Source organism: Phalacrocorax aristotelis, chromosome Z, assembly GCF_949628215.1.
Source record: "Phalacrocorax aristotelis chromosome Z, bGulAri2.1, whole genome shotgun sequence".
NCBI classification, from domain to species: Eukaryota; Metazoa; Chordata; class Aves; order Suliformes; family Phalacrocoracidae; genus Phalacrocorax; species Phalacrocorax aristotelis.
Genome location: NC_134311.1, coordinates 56,373,733 through 56,393,300, shown reverse-complemented (window position 1 = coordinate 56,393,300; position 19,568 = coordinate 56,373,733). Strand labels below are relative to the sequence as shown.

At 39.1% G+C, this 19,568-nt stretch overlaps 1 protein-coding gene across 1 annotated transcript in view; it reads left to right on the top strand.

Annotated features, from left to right (window-relative positions):
• Positions 1-218: 218 nt before the first annotated feature.
• Positions 219-19,568, top strand: part of AP3B1 (adaptor related protein complex 3 subunit beta 1) — a 156,094-nt gene continuing 136,744 nt past the window's right edge. The window contains exons 1-3 of the mRNA XM_075078703.1: positions 219-438; positions 14,062-14,137; positions 18,134-18,208. Of these exons, the coding sequence (XP_074934804.1) occupies positions 308-438; positions 14,062-14,137; positions 18,134-18,208 (282 nt within the window). The 5' untranslated portion in view covers positions 219-307. The remainder of the gene's footprint in view (positions 439-14,061; positions 14,138-18,133; positions 18,209-19,568) is intronic.

Below are 19,568 nucleotides of genomic sequence, written 5' to 3'. Positions count from 1 at the left end.
GTCTCGCGGTCGGCCCTCGACCCGCGGCCGGGCGGACGAGCCCGCCGCACCGCGGCACCGGGGCCCGGGCCCTGCCGGGAGTCGTGGGCAGGGTAGGCGGCCCGGCCGCGTTGCTGTAGCAACGGCTGGACGTCGGGACGGGGCGAGTTCCGCCCGGGCGCGTTGGTCCCGCCTCCCGCCCACGTGACCTGGCCGCCCCGCCGTGGTGGCGCGTGCCTGCCGCTTCCGGAAGAGGGCTGGGCTGGGCAAGGGTGCGGGGCGCAGTGCAGCGCCGGTAAGTTTGTGGGAGCGGTCGGGGAGCGGCGGCATGTCCGGGAACGGGCTCGGCTACGGCGAGCAGGGCGGAGAGGCGGCGCCCGAGGTGGCGCAGGAGCCGGCGTCCAGCATGACCCCGGTGACTCCCGCGGCCTTCGGGCTCTTCAGCAGCGACACCAAGAAGTAAGGGGAGGGGAGAGGAGTGGGGCCTGTCCGGGCTGAGGGTCCTCCCGTCCACTGGGGGGGAGGGTGTGTCCCGTCCCTCGGGACGGCGAGGGGGGCTCCCGTCCCCTGGGGGGAGGAGATCCCGTTCTTCGGAGTGGCGGGGGGGAGTGTCCCGTCCCTCGGGGTGGCGAGGGGGGGAGTCCGGTTCCTCGGGGTGGAGGGGCGGGTGAGCCGCGGCCGATGCCGTGGGTGCTGCGAGGCGGGATCCTGCCCTGAGGCGCGGGGGGGGGGGGCGGCGGCGGCGGCGGCCCGGTGTCCCGCTGTCACCCCCTCGTGACTCCGTGGAGAAGTTCGCTTGCTTACCTCTCAGGTGTTCGCTGGAGAACGGGTAGTCCGTAGTTTTTTTGCTGGTTGTTTTGAAAAACTGCTTATCACTTTTCCTCTAAACACACTGCCGTTGGTTTAATTTCGCCTTCGAATATATTTAAAAAAGAAACCGAAGAGACGAGAAGTGTTTGTGGGAGTTGTAGTTGGAAATGTAGTCGATCATGGCGAGGTGGCCAGCCTGAACTGGGTGTTAACGGTGTTGCGTCTCGGTCAGAAGTCAAAATGAGGAAATGGAGGAGGGAAAAAACCAACCCGCTGAAGTGCAGTAACAGAAAGCCTTCAGCTCCTTAAAGGAAACGTGAATTGAAAAGGGCGGGGGCGGAATGTGTCTAAACGGAAGGATCAAGAGGTTTGCTAAGCTGGAATTGTATCCTAAAAACGATTGGAAATCTATTCTAAGAGCAGCCAATAAAAAGCACCATAAACTCAGGTCTCATGTACATCAGAAAATCAATCACTTCTTCAGTTTGATTGTTCTGCACAAAGAGAACATCCGTGCTCTAGAAACCTCGACTGATGTGTTTATTTTTGTGCCACACCAAAGTAAATCACAAGAATGTGAAGCTGCTGTCACTCTGATGCTTAGCTCCGCAAGGCAGCTGCTGATAGGACTCCTCAGTTTGCCAGACAACTCACATTTCTCTTCCTCTGCTATTCCATTAAATACTTCGCTTTTTCATTCTGTTCCAGGTAAACTTTTCACTGCTCTAGCGTGGATGACCCTCTACTGACTTATGTGTTGTAACTGATTTATGTTGTTTGCACCCTCCTGCTCCTGTCCCCTACCATAACAACTTTGCACTTTATTTCTTAACCATTGTTTTGCTGCTGCTTTTCCACAGAGGAGGGTACTCTGATCATTGGTCACGGCCCATAGTTCTCTACATAACTCGTGTAATCCTAGACTTCAGGCTGTTTTGCGGGTGCAGTGCTCTATGTTATATCAGATGCAGAAGCTGAAGTGAATAATTCTTCCTGTGGTGGCCCAGTGGTCGTGCGAAATATAACACTGGGGTCATGAGATGTTTTGTGCGCGTGTATGTATGTGATTGTCTTTCAATATGGAAGAACCAGAATAGCTTCTCATATGTATGCATGTCTTATTAATTAGCTGCTCCTTCAGTCTTGCTTTTACGCTTATAGGAGGGGAGAGGAGATCCACCCTCTAAAGGAAGGGCTTGAGAGGAAAGCAGGCATTGATCTCTGTGGTTGTTGGTCACTGACAAACAATTTCATGTTGAAGTAGGAAGTTATCCATGATTCAAACCTGTATGGGTTGAACAGTTGAGGAACAGACACTGTGCAGGGAAGATTATGAAATTTGTGTAGTGTGAAAAAGCCACTGGATTGCACGTGAGGGTGGTTGTTAGAAAAGCAGACTGTGTTGCGGTCTGTCTGGAAAATGCAATAGTCACTTCTCAAGCATATAGCATGTATGTCATATGGCCCACACTGGTAATAGCCCAAAAACTCCTTATTGAGAAGCAAACAAATCTTCCTTTCCATAGAGCTGAAATGGAAATCTGAAAACAGGGACTGTAGCCCAGATGGAGGACATGGTATCTTTTGGTCGTTTGGTTTTGTGTTCTTCAAACTGGCCAGACCTGATTCCTCCCTACTGGGCTCACAGAGAAGTGCAAGATGTGTCTCTGCATCTTGCAAATCGAAGTGTGGGGATAGCGGAGTATTCCACTGGTGAAAATAAAATTACTGTTATGGCTTTTCAGAGTTAGTTTGCTGATCTGTCTTGATTGTCACTCAGCACTGCTAAATATGATCTTAGGCATGCTTATGTCCCATATCATCATGGTGTTTCAGTGCTTGGCAAACTTTTCTTGTTGCTGAGGAAGGGGGATTCTTCCTTAGACCTACTGATGATACAAGAAGCATTCCTTTCTCAGCAGAGGGGCAGATTTATGATATGCAGCCTAGAATGTTCCTGCAGTAACTGTTGGACCAAAGGCCTGCACTTACCTGTTGCCAGTTAATCTAAACGTTGTCATGTGGTTAAAGTATAAATATCAACATCTTGTTGAAAATGCTTTCTTTAAAAAAATCCCAGTCTCTTTATGTTGTCTGTCCTCTGTTTGTCATGAAGAGGAAGTAAGCCAAAATGCTTCTGAAATAAACAAATTGTTTGTTAGGACAGACTGTCTTCAATCTTGCAGCATTTGTTATACAGAATGGCCTGTGACAAGTTGCACAGAGGCACAAATGAGTATCAGTAGACTTAAATCTGAAGTCTAAAATAGACCTAATGTAAATTATCTGTCTGAACTGTTCTGTTTTTAGCATTTCAGTGAAAATACTCAGCTGAAATACTTACCATCTAGAAATTCTGAGCATCCCTTCGTGTCAAAAGGCCATGTGTCTTATGCTCCAGTTAAAGCTGCCTTTTTACCTTTAGCAATTCTGAAATTTATTAATTAATTTTCAGCTACAGATAAAATCTTCAATTCAGTTAATGAACGTAGTACTTCCTTGAGATGCTAGTGTGGTGGTTTGGTTGAGACACATGCTGTCAGTATTGAAAACATCTCAGTGCCTTGAAACGTCTGTTGTGGTGATATCCTGAACCTGAGTAAGTAGAAAATTTGACTATTAGGAGGTCAATAAAGATGAAATATTGATTGAAATAAACAGTTACCTTAAAAGAAGTGCAATAGGTTGCACATACCATGCACAAATGTTTCTCATTAGTTGATATAGTGTGTATCCAATGCAGTGAAAAATAAAGTCAATACTGTACAAATATAACTTTCGTCTGCTGCTGTCAGGTAACTGTGTAAATGTGCAGGACAAAAGAAGTGAGGAAAGGAGGAGGTTTTTCTAAATTCTGTTATATAAACTATTATTAAGTACAACATGTACATAAGAAACTGTTTTCTTCCTGTTTTTGACTAAGCTGAAACTGTTCTTGAATAAGAGATTTTATAACAAATATATGAGTTTGGGGCCAGCTTTTTCTGTGAGTATTGAATCCTGACTGAGGAGGGAAAAATAACTTGCCTATTTGCTAGGTATTGCTTTTAAAAAGCCTTTTGGTTAGTTAGATCACCTCAGATATGTCAGAGGTGAATCTTGTGTTCAGAGGATGGAAACTTTGTGTTCATTCTATTAAATATCTCAATAACTGAATAATTAAAAGGTCTTATGTAAGTAACTGAGATGAGTTGGTCTAAACCTTCTTGTGCAGAATGGGCCCCTTTGCACAGCTGGAGATGCCTTGTCCTCTCCTTCGTGTCTCCATCTTCCACGCTTGTCACAAGAGCTGACATGTATGGTATTCCTTTGTACAACTTGCATGGTTACGTTTTAGGGATTTATTCATGTGTCCGGGTAGGTAGTGTGACACCTGTCTGTGAACTGGTTATGTTCCAGACGTAGGTCACTCTACGTGCCCCAGATGTACATTGTCCATGTGCCCCGCGTTTGAAAAAGAAGAAAAAGGGTCAGGTTGTGCACCACCAGAATAATGGAAGTGGTCTGCAGACAAGTCTTTGCCCGTAACAGGAATTTTCAGCAGAAAATCCGTAAGAGTCAAAGGATTATATAAATCTTACGGGCAAGCTGAACCCAGCCTGTGGACCTCACCTCTGTGGTCTGGATTGATGGAATCCATTAAATAAGCACTGCCTATTTGGAAGACTGTCAAAATCATCTGTATAGCATGGAGGTGCACATCACTTAAATTAACAGGATATTTTTTTAGTTACACTGTGTACTGTTGCTCTAGATAGAGGGATGAGTAGTCTAACCATCTTCCAACTTTTAAGAAAACCCATAGAGATAATTAGTAACACAGAATCCATGTTAATTGCATACATTAGGGTGCAGCTATTACTGCCTACAGTTAATTGCAGGTGGCCAGAGGATTTTCATCTATATTAATTGCATTTTAAACAAAAACTACCTGCATGTTCTGTTAAAATATAATAATGTTTGTTCTTGGAAATAATACTATTTTGGCAATAAAACTAGCTATTGCTGTATCTAATCTAAATGTAGAAACTTACAGGTGAACCACATGAGTAACGTCAGTATATATCAATTGATAAGTACTGTATTGAAGCAGATGGCAAAATTTATAACATGCATTTTCAACTTTACTGATTTGCATCTTTAAGCTATATTCGTGCCAAGCAAAATACATTTGTAATTTATTAGACTTTTCTCCTGCAGATCTGGCTTATGCATTCTGTTGAGCTATTCATCAGAAAACTCGGCAGGGCTGCAAACCCTTTTTTTTTTTTTTGCTGAGATTTGCAAGCCTGTTTTGCAGAGAGCCGATCTAAGGTGGTGATTTCATTAAGATACTTAATCCCCAATTCTCTGTGCAGAAGACTTTTCCAAATTCATCAGAGCTAAAACCTTGCTTTCAACAGCTGCCAGAGATGTTCTTGGAGTCTTAAATTGATCTAGTTTTGCCTTGGCATATCCTGTTCAACCAGTCATGGAAAGCTTGTACATAGACTGCCATTTGTGAAACTCTTGGAGGAGACTCCAGCCCTAATATTCAAACTTGATGCATCCACTAGCTAATTGGCACAATTACTTTCTTTCCCCATCTGTTAAAATGGCGCTATGCCCACTAAGATGGTGATATGCCAGTTTCAGTAGGATGTACAAGCCAGCAAAGATGAATGGTTTGGATGAACTGATGACTCTACAAGATAAAATCTGAACTCGGTAGTCAGTACTAGGATAGGAACTAAATGCAGTATATGAACATGGGCATGCTATTACAGAGCAGTTCTCCAGCTGAAATTGGTCAGATCTGATGGGAAGTGACACACAGTGAATATATTCTTATTGCCAGGCACTTGGCACGTATGAGGATGCAAGCAATGAACTGTTGATTTGCTGTGATTCTCTGTAACGCAGTCATTAAAACTTGTTTGAGGCTTTTTTATTTCCTCAGAAAGGCAAATTTTATAGTTTAAGGTCTTCACTGTGGTTTCTGCATATTTATTATGTTGTCATATATTTGCCTTAGGCACTTGCTATGATTTGCATCCTGAATGCACTAAAAATACACTTCTGAAATGCTGTTATAACATAAGGCTGCTGCAAGAAGTTTATGTTTTTCTTAGTTCGGCTTTTCTGAAGACTGTTCTTGTCTGTGCCACCCTGTGGTAGTTTTCTTACTTTGAGAAAACCAGAATTCTTTTGGGGCATAAGGGTTTTATTTTACATCCTGTTAGAAGATGAATATTGTAATGTTCTTTAACAGTGTTTCTGAAGCGTTGTGGGCATATATGTAAATATACTAACACTGTTGTAGGTTCTGGCAGCGATAGCACCACCTTTGTGGTCGTGTCTTTAAAAGAAGCCTCCTCCCACCATTTTCAGGAAAGCTGGAAGTACTGCTTCTCGCTCTCCTATAATCCCTTCACAACTATTAAATGCTGCAAAGTGATCTGCAAATGTCTGCAAATTCAAATCACAGGCCTCAAGACAAACTGTAAATTGACACAACCGCATAAGTGGCAGCACCACCTCAGATACCACTTTTTCAGCCTTCAGGAAACTGATCTCTGCCACCATGGAAGGTTTTTCTCTCGCAGAAGCTTCCCTGCAGCATCAGAGGTGTGGGTACTATCAGAAGAGGTCATATGCAGTGGGGTTGCAAGATTGGTACTTTTAATCCGCTCAGACAACCTTTCTTGATGCTGGGTGAAGTAGTATCTATAATTGCTCTACCGACAACAGGTAATCTTAGATTAAGTCACAGTCCTCTCCAGAAAGGGTTTCAAACTGCTTTGTCATACTAGCTGCCATCTGGTTATAGCTTTTTGAAATTAAGGTTTTTTACATATCTGCATTGATGTGGGTGGTAGCAGCAACTTACATGTGTTCACACACAGAGTTGCTCGAGCATTGTTCAGGTATTATAGTTTCAAGACAGGGAACTGGGAAGATGCTTTATTCAGTTTTAACTTTACACTTTTCGATATGTTTCCCACTGAGAAGGATGAGACTGTACCTTAACCATCCAGATGGCAAGTACTTTGAGAAACTAGTGGCAAACTATATTGGTAGTCAGACTGTAACCAGTCTCGTTCTCTGTGGCTCTCAGGCTTACAGGATATATAGTTATCCTGGCTTTCCTCACATCTCTGCTGTCTATCCTTTAAAACTCTAGTTTTATTTTTGGGTAGTATGTTTGTTTTTCAGATTGAAAAATTAGGGGTGGCTGAAGAGGAAATAGATTATCTCTTATCTGAATTTCTCTTTAAACCACAGTAAAGCAACACTGATAGGCAAATTATTTGAGTCTCGCTTGAAATAATAGTGGAATTCTGTGTTGATGTTGTGAATTGGCAATACATACGGTGTTATAATGGAAGAGGATGGCAATACTGAATAGCACCACAAGATGTCATTCAAACAGTTTGTGGTATAGAATGGAACTCAGATTTCTTAATTTCCTGCTAGAGGAAGACCCCAAATCAACAGCAAAATAAACTCAAATTGCAGCATGTATTTGCTGCTGGTTTTGCTTCCATGCTGTAATGGCTCTAAAATAAATTACAGTTCCTCTTTAAGTGTTAAAGTTGTTTATAGAGTTTACACAATAGCCTGAGCTAGAAGAAGCCAATTTATTTTCAGGATTTTGCAGTGCCAATAAAATGTAAAAAAAAGACTATTTTAAATATTTTTTTTTTAATTTTGTGCTGGGAAACAGGACTCTCTATAGGACTTCATTGCTGCTCAGGTGCCAAAACCAGAGGTTAAGCTGCTCTGTCAGTGTGGGTTTTCTGCTTCAGACCTGGTAACATTCACAGTATTTTGAACTTGACATTGGCACATTTTGCTGTGCTGTGGGCAAAAAAACCCCAACAAAACCATCTTGGTATGCTGTGGTTGGAAGTACATCATCTAGACTGAAGTCTCCCTAAGACTTGAAACACAAGAGCAATGCAGTTGATATCACGTAACTGAGAGTATGCAGTGAATGCAGAACTTAAAACAAGAAATGGATTATTAAAACTCTGTTGAATGGGGCTTTTGTAACTTTTGTTGTTGTTCTATAACAGGTGGCTCCATAATATCAGAAATGGTGAAGCTTGCTTCCTCCCCTGAGGTGGATTTGTTTGCCATTTCTTATATCTTATCTTGCAGTAGCACAGTGCCGTCATTGTATATGAAGGGCCTTTATCTCACAATGAGTTTATTTGTTTAAATTCCTTTCTCTTTTTTAGAGGTGACTGAAACTGTTCCCAGGCTTTGAGGCATACAGATGGCATGGAGATTCATAATTAAATTCTTACTTCGTAAAACAGCAGGCTGATAAACTTCCAGGAGTAAAGATTTTGTAACTAAAGAATTATTGTTGCATTGCCAGCTGGGCTTCAGTTGCAGTTTTGATACTTAAGAAACTTCTGCTTTTTACAAAGAACACCTTATGATTAGTGGGGGGCTTCTTTCAGTAACTGGGTACATTAGAACCGTAGCAAATGCTGACAATTTATGGGCGTCATTGTGTGGTGTTGCTAAAAAGAATAGGAGATGTAGTAAATTTATATCTTATCAGGGTGGAGTGTTCTCTTAACAGTTGTTCAGAATATGTAGGTGCAGTGGCAAATGATATGCCACAGATTATGGATTAGTATCTCAGTGCGATTAAAAGTTTGTGATAGTTCTATGAGAAGACGACATGACTGAGAGGCTCAGATTGATCGCTGACATATCTGGTTTAAACCTCAGTGACATACAGTTATGCCTAGCCTTTTCTTTTTTCTGTAAAAGTGGGTAAAGTTGCTCAACAGAATCTGAAATCCTAGTCTTAATCTGAGTAAGATGCCAGTTTTAGTGACCCAGTGGGTGCTAACAAAAGTACAGCATATTCAGAGTGGTTCTTTATTTGGTGTTTGCCGTAATTGGCAGAGTGAGTGATGGTCAAGGTCCTTTCTGGCGTAAGACTCCAGGCAGTTCAAATAGTTTGGCAGTATGTTCTCTTGACTGTCAAGCTCTAGGTTTTTGGGTTTTTTTTGTGATTGTTTCTCCCCGCTTACTGAGGGGCGTTGGCATGGGGTTTTCGTAAGGTTTGGGTTTTTTCTTTTTGATCGCAGGGGAGCAGAGGGAGCATGAAAGAAACTGAGGCCTAGAAAAATCGTAACTGGTGTTTTTTGTTTGTTTACTTACAGTAACATCTGTAAGATTAATCCTAACTGGTAGGCTTATCATAATTCCTGTCATATCCATACCTGTCATATCCAGAAATGGTGCAAAGGCATATGAAGAAAGCAGTGCTTTGAGGTAGAAAAATAAAAGTAGTATCTATCTTAAAAGCTACAATCATAAAATATGAAAACATAGAAGAAAGTAGAAATCGTCATCCTCTGCTTAACATCAGACCAGTGACTTAAAGAGAATGTATTATTCTGGACGTGTTTTGTGATACCCATCATGTTGTATCATTGCAGATGAGTTGTGTGTGATGCTTGCTATGAGAGAAAGTTAGGCGATGAATTTGCATTTCTAATTTACACTCCTTTAGCTTTCAAATTCTTATGTTGAGGAATACAAGCCTGTGGTGGTAAAAATGATGAATGCAGATGAATGCTGATTCCTTAATATATTAGTAATTGGCTTGTTGCATTTTTTGGTAGATGCTATGCAAATGAAGATTGTATTTCATAGCCTGTCGTGTTGTACGTGGGTATAATATTTCTAATGATAGTCCATAACAGTGCTCTCAACTGGCAACTTTTTCGGACAGTGGGCCATAGCATACAGAGGTTAAGATGCTAGACTACAACTCGAACTCAGGGAAATTTAATTGCATTCTTAGGTATGGTAGTAGGTAGACAGGTCAGGAAGTCGTTTCATCTCTTCTTACTGTTAGTGAAAATGTGTTCAGAGGCGATATGTTTATTCTTATGAAGGTTTTTTTCCACGTACTGTTGTTGGGACTGTCTTGCTTCATATAGCTCCATATTATTCGTAAACCATCAGATTAAGCTTCTTTAAACCTGGTTTTGCTACTGAAGTAATAAAGCTTACGTTTCAGTAATCTGTAATATGTAACTCTGTAAGGCTAGAATTATTCTGAGTTTTAGCAGGGAGAGTCAATGGTATTGATGCAGCTGGAGGGTTGCTTGCATTTTCCGGAGCTCCTGGCAGGTGCACATAAGTGATAAAGAAATTATTTGTCTAACATTGCGTACTGAGGGACTGTCACTTCAGACAAAGTAATGAGTATAGAAACATGAACAGCAGTGCAAGGCTTTCACTTATACTTTCTGTTTTGAGGGATTTTTATTTAAGGATTTAAATTCCCTTAAATCTTATTAGTGCTCAAAATATGAAAATATTTTTGTACTGTATAATAAACTGTATTATGAAAGACTGAAATGTATTTGCCTTTCCCATTGTTCATTGAGGCTGCTGATAACGAGTTGTTTTTGGAGGGAAATGGCCTTTGAAATCTGGGTAGGATATTTGCTTCTAGAAGTTAAAACAGCAAGGGAGTGGGTATCCTGTTACTTAATAGGATTGTCTTTTTTTCAAGTAGACGTCAGTCTCAGCAGGCAAGCTTGGTTGAGTGCAGTCCATCTTTTTTTTTAAATACTGTACTTAAAAGAATGGAACAGAATTCTACAATGCTGGGTAAAATAATTGAGGTGTCTCACACTATTAAGTCTGCTCTTAAAGGGCAAAACTTTGAAGTTACACTGAAACCACATCTAACTGTAGAAGAAAAAAGGCTTGCTGATGATGATCCATGTGCACGTATGGAACAATATTTTCCTCTGTAAGTATCTGATGCTTGCTTATCCTGGATTTGTTAGAAAAGGTTAAAAAAAAAAATCAGTTCATGTAGCAATCAATTTCCAAATGGATTATTCCGTAACTTGTGGGTTTTTTCTATTTTCCTTTTTCCCCCCTGCTGCTTTTCTCTTCTGTAAGCAGGCTGTAAGCAGGTCTTCATGTCTTCATTTCTCTGTTTTGTATCTTCCCTGTTAATGTTTCAAATGTTTTAATTTGATAGGATGTTTTCTATAAGCAGTTAGAAGTACATTTCATCATTAAATTCTTCTATCTTCATCTGAAATTCACCTTTTGCTTCTTCTTTTTTTTATTTATTACACTAATAACTCATATTCATCCTGTAATTACTGTGTGCTTTTGTCATTCCCAACTTTTGGGAGGTAGTCGTCAGCATGTACTTGAATCTTGTGATATGTGCCTTCCTCCATTTTTGCTACTTGATCGTCAAGTTTAAATTATTTCCACATTTTCTACTTTCTCACTTGCAAATTCTGTTGACATGTTCTTATTTTCTCATGTTAACTTTTTTGTTAATATTTTATTAGGTAAATGTATTTCTAGACTTTAATCTCAAGCAGTTGCTGCAATGTCTTATTCATGCAGCACTTTTGATTCTTTAGTCAGATACTATTTTTTTTTTAAAGTAGTTTCATTGTTGGTTGTGCCAAGGAAATGAAGCATCTTCCTATCAATTGAGAACTATATTATGTGAGAGCTAGGTGTTCACAATTCAGTAATATTATCCTGTGCTTTAGCTTTTACTGATGTCTCTATCTTAATTTGTGCATGATTATGTAAAATAGCAGTAGGAAACTGGAAGCAGGAGGGTAGGACTAGAAGCAACTTTCTGAATCAAGTCCAGTGTTCCGCTTTGTAACTTTGATAACTGTCGTATAGATTCTTTCACAAGCTAAGCTTACAAAGTAAGGATTAAGACTTAGGCAGAAGGTATTAGAAGTCTCTGAAATTTCTGTAAAGCAATGTCTCAGCCAGGGTGCTTGAAGCTGATCTGAAAGAACTGAGACTTACTTGGTATCCTATGGGGAAGAGGTGGACAGGAATGGCCAGGAACGATGGGGATATAGAGCTGCCAGAAGTTAAATCAAGCTAGCCTTCCTAAAAAGATAATTACAAACAGAACTACACAGAGGGATTAAAAGGTGAAAAAAGGCAAATTATTAAAGATAGCTTAGGTACAACCCTAAACCAACAAATATTTGATTTCTGATATCAAAAATAAGGATATAGAGCTGAGGAAAAGTACAGAGTGGCTAAAAAGAGTGTGAGGTGAACATAAGCATGCTCAAAGTGAAATCAGAAAACCAGAGAGCTTAACGTGGAGGGAGGTGTACCTTTGTCTCGGGGAGTTGAGAGGAGGGCCATAGGAGGAGGTCTGTGAAATCACAGCAGTAGTTATTTTTAACCGATATGTCAACTTGGGGTGGTCTTACAAGAAGAAGGTACACTGGATGTCACCCCTTGCCATGGAGAAGGTGGCCAATTATAGACATATTAAACTGATCGTAAAAGTATGAAAACTACAGAGCAAAGTTGAATGAGAAGTACAGTTTAAAGAACTGAAGTAAGCAGCTAAATAAACATAGCAGTAGAAGGCTGACTACATAGTTTTCGAACACTTCCAGGAGTATCTAAAGCCAGTAAAAACCTTTGAATCTGATGCAGATGAAATAAGGAGTTCCCAGTGATATTTGGGAAATGGTGCTGAAGCAGGTGAGCTAATGAAATGCTTCCACTTTTTTCTTTTGAAGAAAGTACTTAAATATTAAGCTGTCAACTGAAGCCAATACTTAAAACAGGCAAGCCATCTGTATTAGGTTGCTACAGTATTTTGTGAAATGCTTGGTTTTGAAAAGGCAGTTAGACTTCAGTTGGAAGTATAGGTATCTGCATCCTGAATTTTGTGTGTTTTTTCTTCTGGCTTTTTGGGAAAGAATGTTGTTTGGGGTTTTTTCCATCTTATTGTGGTTCTTAATTTGGTAGATGTATACTGAAGTGTGTAGGTGTCCTGGTTTTGGCTGGGGTGGAGTTAATTTTCTTCATAGTAGCTAGTATGGGACTATGTTTTGGATTTGTGCTGAAAACAATGTTGATAATGTGGAGATGTTTTAGTTGTTCCTAAGTGGTGCTTACACTAGTTGAGGACTTTTCAGCTTGCCATGCTCTACCACGTGCACAAGAAGCTGGGAGGAGGCACAGCCAGGACAGCTGACCCCAGCTGATCAAAGGGGTATTCAAGGGGCAATGTGGAGGTCTCATGGAGGGGCACAGAATAGATGCAGGACTGGGTCTGGAAATACAAGGTGAGTCTTCTGTAGTAGAGTGACTCTATCCCTTGCCAAGTAGGCAAAGTGCTATTTAAAGGTTTATGAAGGAATGGATGACAACATTTTGTCTCACTGCAACTAAGCCTGGCTTTGGCTTAAACCTCTTTTCTTCCCCATCTGAAATGCTGAGGGCAGTGATAAGTCAGAATATATCTAGGTTTTGCATTCACTTTTAAAATCCTGCCTGGATTTCTATGTTTCCCTTCACTGTGTGAAAACTCACAGGGTTTGTAAACTTGGAAAGTTTTCTGAGTTCTTTGGAATATTGCAGGTATCTTGAGCCACTGTTCCCTTCATATTATTTAGTACTCAAGCAATATAGGCATTACAAAAGGCTATTTTGTCAAAGAATCTTTTTTTGTAAACTTTCAGTCTAAAAATGCATTTTGACTGTGATCTCTTTGCATCTAAAAAGCCAAGCAGGGTGAGGTTTCTGATTAGTGCAGCAAATGAGAAGCTGTGTCTGTGAGAGAATGTTATTGATCCTTATTGACTTAATATTTTTGTGTGAGAATTTTATTTCAGCTGTAAAAAGTGCTTGGACTCTATATGTGTCTAATCATTGGGCTATCTTAATCTTATGACATGTAAAATAGGTGTACTACAGATCTGAGGCTTTTAAACCTGAGGACCAGGGGATAAGCAATTTACAATCCAGAAGGGCAGGTGAAAACATAAGTTTATATGCTCGATTCTTGTTGAAATTCAGACCATACCGAAGCCTGGAATTGGACTTTTCAGTGGTTTGTGTAAGCTGATACTATATTTTAACACAAACATGTCATCCTCAGGCTATTACATCTGGCCCGTGCTGGGGGAAGAGGGAGGAGTGAATGGGCCGTTGGTTCAAACTGAGCTCTTCTCTTGCCTCAAGACTTCAACCTTCCAGCCAAGGTTCAGCTAACAGCAGATTAAAGTTGTGTGGGTTTGCATTATTGTTGGAATCTGATAGATTCTTTTACTAAATGCTACATTATACTAGGCTAGCATGTTAACAAATACAGTTTAAAAGTGGATGAGAAGGAGCAGTGCTTCACCTTAAGTTGCTGAATTGGTGCAAGAATATAAAAATGGTATTCTGGTTTTAGTTTTTACTTTTTCTAACTGATGCTTTATTGTGTTTCTACCATAGAAATGAAGACCTAAAACAAATGTTGGAAAGCAGTAAAGATTCTGCAAAGCTAGATGCTATGAAAAGGATTGTTGGGGTATGTGATTTTTTTAATTATTATTATTTCTTGGATGTGGATACTGTGTTCACTTTACGGATCCTGTACCAAGACAGCATTTGAATGTTCAATTGGTGTTTAAAAGCTACTGTGAAGTCCCTAATTTGGAATTTTATGTAGAAATTGCTATATCAAAATATATGCAGTCACATACTTTTAAAATAATTACGTAACAGATAAAATACGCCTCTAAATAACTATTTTCAGCAAGGAGGTGAGATTTTAGTAGGATATGGTTCTTTCAGAAAAGCTTCAACTACTGTCTTAATTCAGCAGACAGCAAACAAATCTGTAGAATAAAATGAAAAATTGTGTTTACTATTTTTACTATTTTAGATTATATATAACGATTTTTTTATTGAGTATGTTGCCTATAAATTTGATTAAGTATTTCAGGTGAACTCTGTACCCATAGAGGTGATTAATGTTTAACACCATTGTGTATTTAAATCCTATAAACTAAACATCATGAAGCTGATGAAGTCCCTTTATTTCTTCTTTAAAGTATTAGAAGAATGTGCTATGGAAAGCTGTTCAGTGTCCACTTGACTACTTTTTTTGGGGGGGAGGGATGGGACTTCTGCATTTGCTTTCTCTCATTGTTACTTCAGTCTCCTCTGGATGTGCTTTTTATGTTTTGCTTGGTTTTTATGTGAATTAATCCTATCCAAGCATGTACTGAAGTGAGTAGGTACAGGTGGTATCATGCGATAGCGTTCTTTCCTCTGACTCTAGAATTAGCAATTTCTCACTTACTTGTCTTCCAGTGTTGAAGGTTTTACTCAGGCTGGTTGTCTTCTGCTTTTGCCTTTGATCCTGGTCCTGCCAGATACGCTGATTACTTATCAACTACTCTTTCATTACATCTTTTCTTTTTTCTTTTTCTTTTTTTTTTTTTTTGTTTGGTGAGAGTTATTTTTTGATTCATCTCCTCCAACATGGTGTGGGATTCCTCAGGATTTGACCAGTGAGAGTCTGGTATACAGAAGTGCTGTTGCAAGAAATCATGGCCTTTAGAATTGCCATAGTTTCAGCCTGTGGTAACTTACATTCTGCTTCCCTCAGAAAACATCTTTCTTCTAGCTGTTACTGTGGGCAGATGAAAGACTTCCTCCAGCCTTATTATTTGAGGAAAAGGGAACTCCTATTGTTTAATGTGTCTCACTGGAGTGCTCATTTTAACTAATTTTAGGTAGGGGAAAAAGCTGTGCATACCAATAGTTTTCTTACTTTTTTTAGTAGACTTCAAGAGGCTGAATCTTCATTTGTCCATGTAGGTGTGATGGAAAAGTACCAGGAGAACACTGCTCATGGCTCCTTTTGCTGCTTCTTCCTCCTTTAAGGTGGTTTGCGAACTCTCTCCTGGGGAGAAGGAGATTCATTACAAATAAAAATAAATCTGTCTTGCAGATAGTGACTTTTAACAACATAATTTCATGCATAGGAGCAGTCCAGCTTTGGTCTTTCTACTCCCCCTCTTATATAAATGTGTCTAAGCCTACCTTCAGCTAAAATACGTATGTGTGACTTCAATGATCAATTATATATATATATAAAAAAATATATTTTAATGTCAGTATGTAATTTTCTTTATGTTTCTCCCTTACATGCATGCCATAAAATAATTGCAATCTTTGGAAGATTATGAGCAGCGCAGCTGGTTTAGAAATAAATTGGAAGTGTGTACAGGACCAAGTTTATTCTACTTTATGCGTGAAAACGCAATAGCTGATATTTCTTTTGGAAGATACACTGATACTACAACAACAGAGATATTGTTGTTACCAGGCCTTGAAACCTGTCTGAACTTCTCATCTGGGCAAAAAACTCAGTGCAATTTTGCTCCTGAAGATTTCAGATCATAAATTCAGGAAACAAATTTACTTGCCTGGTTTCCCCCAGAGGATTTAATCCATACCTGTGTGTGTGTCTCATGAAAAAAAATACTTTAGTACATCTTGACATTACACAATACATATTCTAGAATGGAAGTGTCTGTGCAGGAACTCCAGGTACACGAGTCGACACAACTGGAGAATGTCTAGGCACAGCAACAAAAATGACATGATAGACCTTAGTCTTGGAAAGAACCATTATGTTCTTTCAGGTTAATGATCCGTGGGCTAAGACGGATTTACACTAATCGTTATGACTTAATGAGTCAAAATACACTCTTTTAAAAGACACTAAATACATATTTACATGGTACACTAGAGCTATTATGGTTGATCAGTTAAATAATGCAACTAATGCATAGAGTCATACTGTTACAGCCTATCAGGGAAGTCTAAGCATCATCCTTATTTTTGAATAAATAACTTCTGTTGCATCAAGATGAGATTATTGATAATATTCTATTCTATGATATTTCATTGCAGTGCATCTTGCTACCAAGTTCTACTTGACTCTGGTCATTCTAAATCTGGCATTTATTACAAAGACCCCGCAGTCCTGACAGCTGCGGTTTCGTTTAGATTCTTAGTTAAAAACCCTTGAAACCCATACAGTGTGCTTGCTGCTTAGTTTGTCGCTTCCTGTGCTTTAATACAGCTTCAAGAAATAGTTTAAGATGTTAAGTTGGTTAAATTGAACTGTCATGCTGGCCAGCCATTCTTAGACCCTTTTTGAAAGGCTCACTCAGTAATAGCTTGAACTACAACTACCTTCTTTCTTCTTCTCGCATCTGTCTTCTAACCTTCTCCAAATACACAGTTTGTCAAGGTATTACCTGGTTTGGTTTTTTTTCCTTTTGTTGCGTGAGATCCCAGTTCTTTATGCCCTTAATGTGCTTTATCAATAAAATACATGGACAGACCTGTGAGTTAGGAATATGAAGTTTAATCAACTGTATAATGTTGAGTAATGGTGGAAATGCGAGATGGTTATGAACAGCAGTAACTGCAGTTACAAAACTGGTGTTCCTGTGTTGGATCCCTGCATATGCACTTGTCTTAGTGAGCGCTTGTCCTTTCTGATTAGCTTGATATTTGGCCAAATGGATCCTGCCCTTGACTGTAGCTGGGGGTGCTCTGACTCTTCAGCAGCACTGTAAATTGATATAACATGTTTATGAAATTCCAGGGTTTGCAGCTTGGACATGAAGTACTAGCAGATGTTCTGCTGAAATTAGATGTAAGAAATTAGTTGTGCAGCCATAGTATATATTGAAGTATTTTTTGGTTTCTTGTAACTAACTTCCTCCTTAAGCTGTTCATACAAGTGTTGAAGCTAAACTGGGATTTTGCTGTTTGTGCTCTTTATTGAGACAATTTTTCCATTTACTACATGCCCTAGTTTTAGATTTCTCTGAGATCAAATATGGAAACTTAATTCCTTTAAAAAAAATCCTAGTGGGTTGACTGATATTGCTATTACCTTGTTGCTTTTTTGTTCTATGTAAACACTTTAAGGCCTTTTGTGTTTAACTTGCTATGGAAAATAACCTTGCCTTTTTTTTTTTTTAAAAAGTGCGATATTTGTTTTTTCTTCTCCTTGGTTCTGTTGCACAGCAAGATTGTTCCAGGGAAAAGGAACAGGTCTTACACTTGTAGAACTTCTCCTGATGGTTTTATGTTGTTGGTTTTTTATTGTGGGTTTTATTTTGGTAGCAGATCTGAAAAGGTAAATCAGTAAAGCTTTTCAGGTTAGCAAGTTCTTTGTTTTAAGTAACTATTAAAGCATTAAAAATGATTTGTGGTCTGATATGGTAAAGTCTAGTTCATTGATTCCATAGCCCAAACTCATAACCAGCCAGCTCTCAGGGTTTTTTTTTTTATTGATAGCATCCTGTAAAGTCCAATAGCTAACAAAAAAAATCATGCTTCGTCCTCAACTTCACAGAAATCTGGTCTGAAATACAGATTTGGGATAAATGCCTGTCTTTTTTTAAAAAAACCAATCAATTAAAAAAATCAAAACCAAAACACTCAAATTATATTAATGTGTTACTAAGATTTGTGTGTCTTTTCTTTTTAGATGATTGCAAAGGGCAAAAATGCTTCTGAGCTGTTTCCTGCTGTTGTGAAGAATGTTGCCAGTAAAAATATTGAGGTATTCCTATAGCTCACTAAGCATACTGTTATGGAAGATCTATTTATGAAAATCTTACCTAGTTTTATCTGACTTCAACATAAACCTAAATCTCTGGTACTTTTAAAATAGAATTTTTCAGGGTTTAATTTCAATGACAGCATTATGGTAATAGTTTAATATGTAAATAAAGGAAATCTGCTAAGTGGTTTGGAGGGAGGAGTAGTAACTACTTAAATTTTAAATTGATTGCTTAGAGAGTTTGTGGGAGTGGTGGTGGTAATTCTGAGTAAAGATGCTATCGTGTATTTGACCTGTGGTGCTGCTTGCAAAGCTTGAGTAGGGACTGTGTTACATTGTATTTGAAAATGTCTAGTGCAGATCAAGGCTGAGAGGTGAGGTTTGGGTAAAAATGTTTTCACTGTTCTAATCATGTAGTGTATTTATAAAAGGAGTGTCTCAGCATTAGAACTGCAGAGTGAGAAGTTAAGTCCTTGTATGAACTTGTAGTTAGACAAAATGTGATGTTATTAATGAAGAGTGTTTAAAGTAATTTTTTTGTTTCACAAAACTTAAATACTGGTTCTCTTGAGAATTTCTGTAATGTTTTATTAATGTGAATGCCTGTGATTCCAGAAGATACCAGAAAAGTAGCTTTCAAATATCAGAATCTTTTGGAGACATGTGACTGTTTGCGGGGGAAGGAGGGATAGGTCCCATCTTGAGCAGAGAAGAAATGTTTGCTAATATGCAGTGTAATCTCAAATCTTTAGGTTACTTCTATGTTTTGCAAGACATGGAGACTTTAAAGCATCTTGGGAATATGCCCTTGCTCATTTAGTTTGTATAAAGAACTGTGAAAGGAGTATATGAAGGGGCAGACATGAACAATTTAAAGTTCCTGTATAAGCAGTTGATGAAAAACCTGAATCAGAATCATCTGCAATAAGTGTGTTTCACGAGACAATTTACTTGACTAAATTTATTCAAGTTGCGCTAAATTGTGGGATTTTTAATTAAAAGACATGTTTAATAATTGTTTTCAGATTTCTGTAGATAAAAACAATAGTAGAATGTAAGTTTTTCTTTCAGGTTGTTTACCATTTTATTTTAGCAGCATATGTGTCTGTTCTTGCCCCAGTATCAGGTGTTAGATGCACAAAGTAGCTTGCTTTTGTAGCCTTTTTTTTCCCCCTCATAAGAAAACAGGAAGAAGGAAAAAAAAATCCATCTTGGACTAGTGAAAATTAAAATTTCCAGGAAGTTGGAAGTGGAGATTGAGTTCAACTATGATGCCTTTAAATCCACAGGCTTACTCTGTGGCTCAAGGAAATCTAAAGTAGCATCTGCATTAGAAAGTTGTACGACAGAGATTTTTATA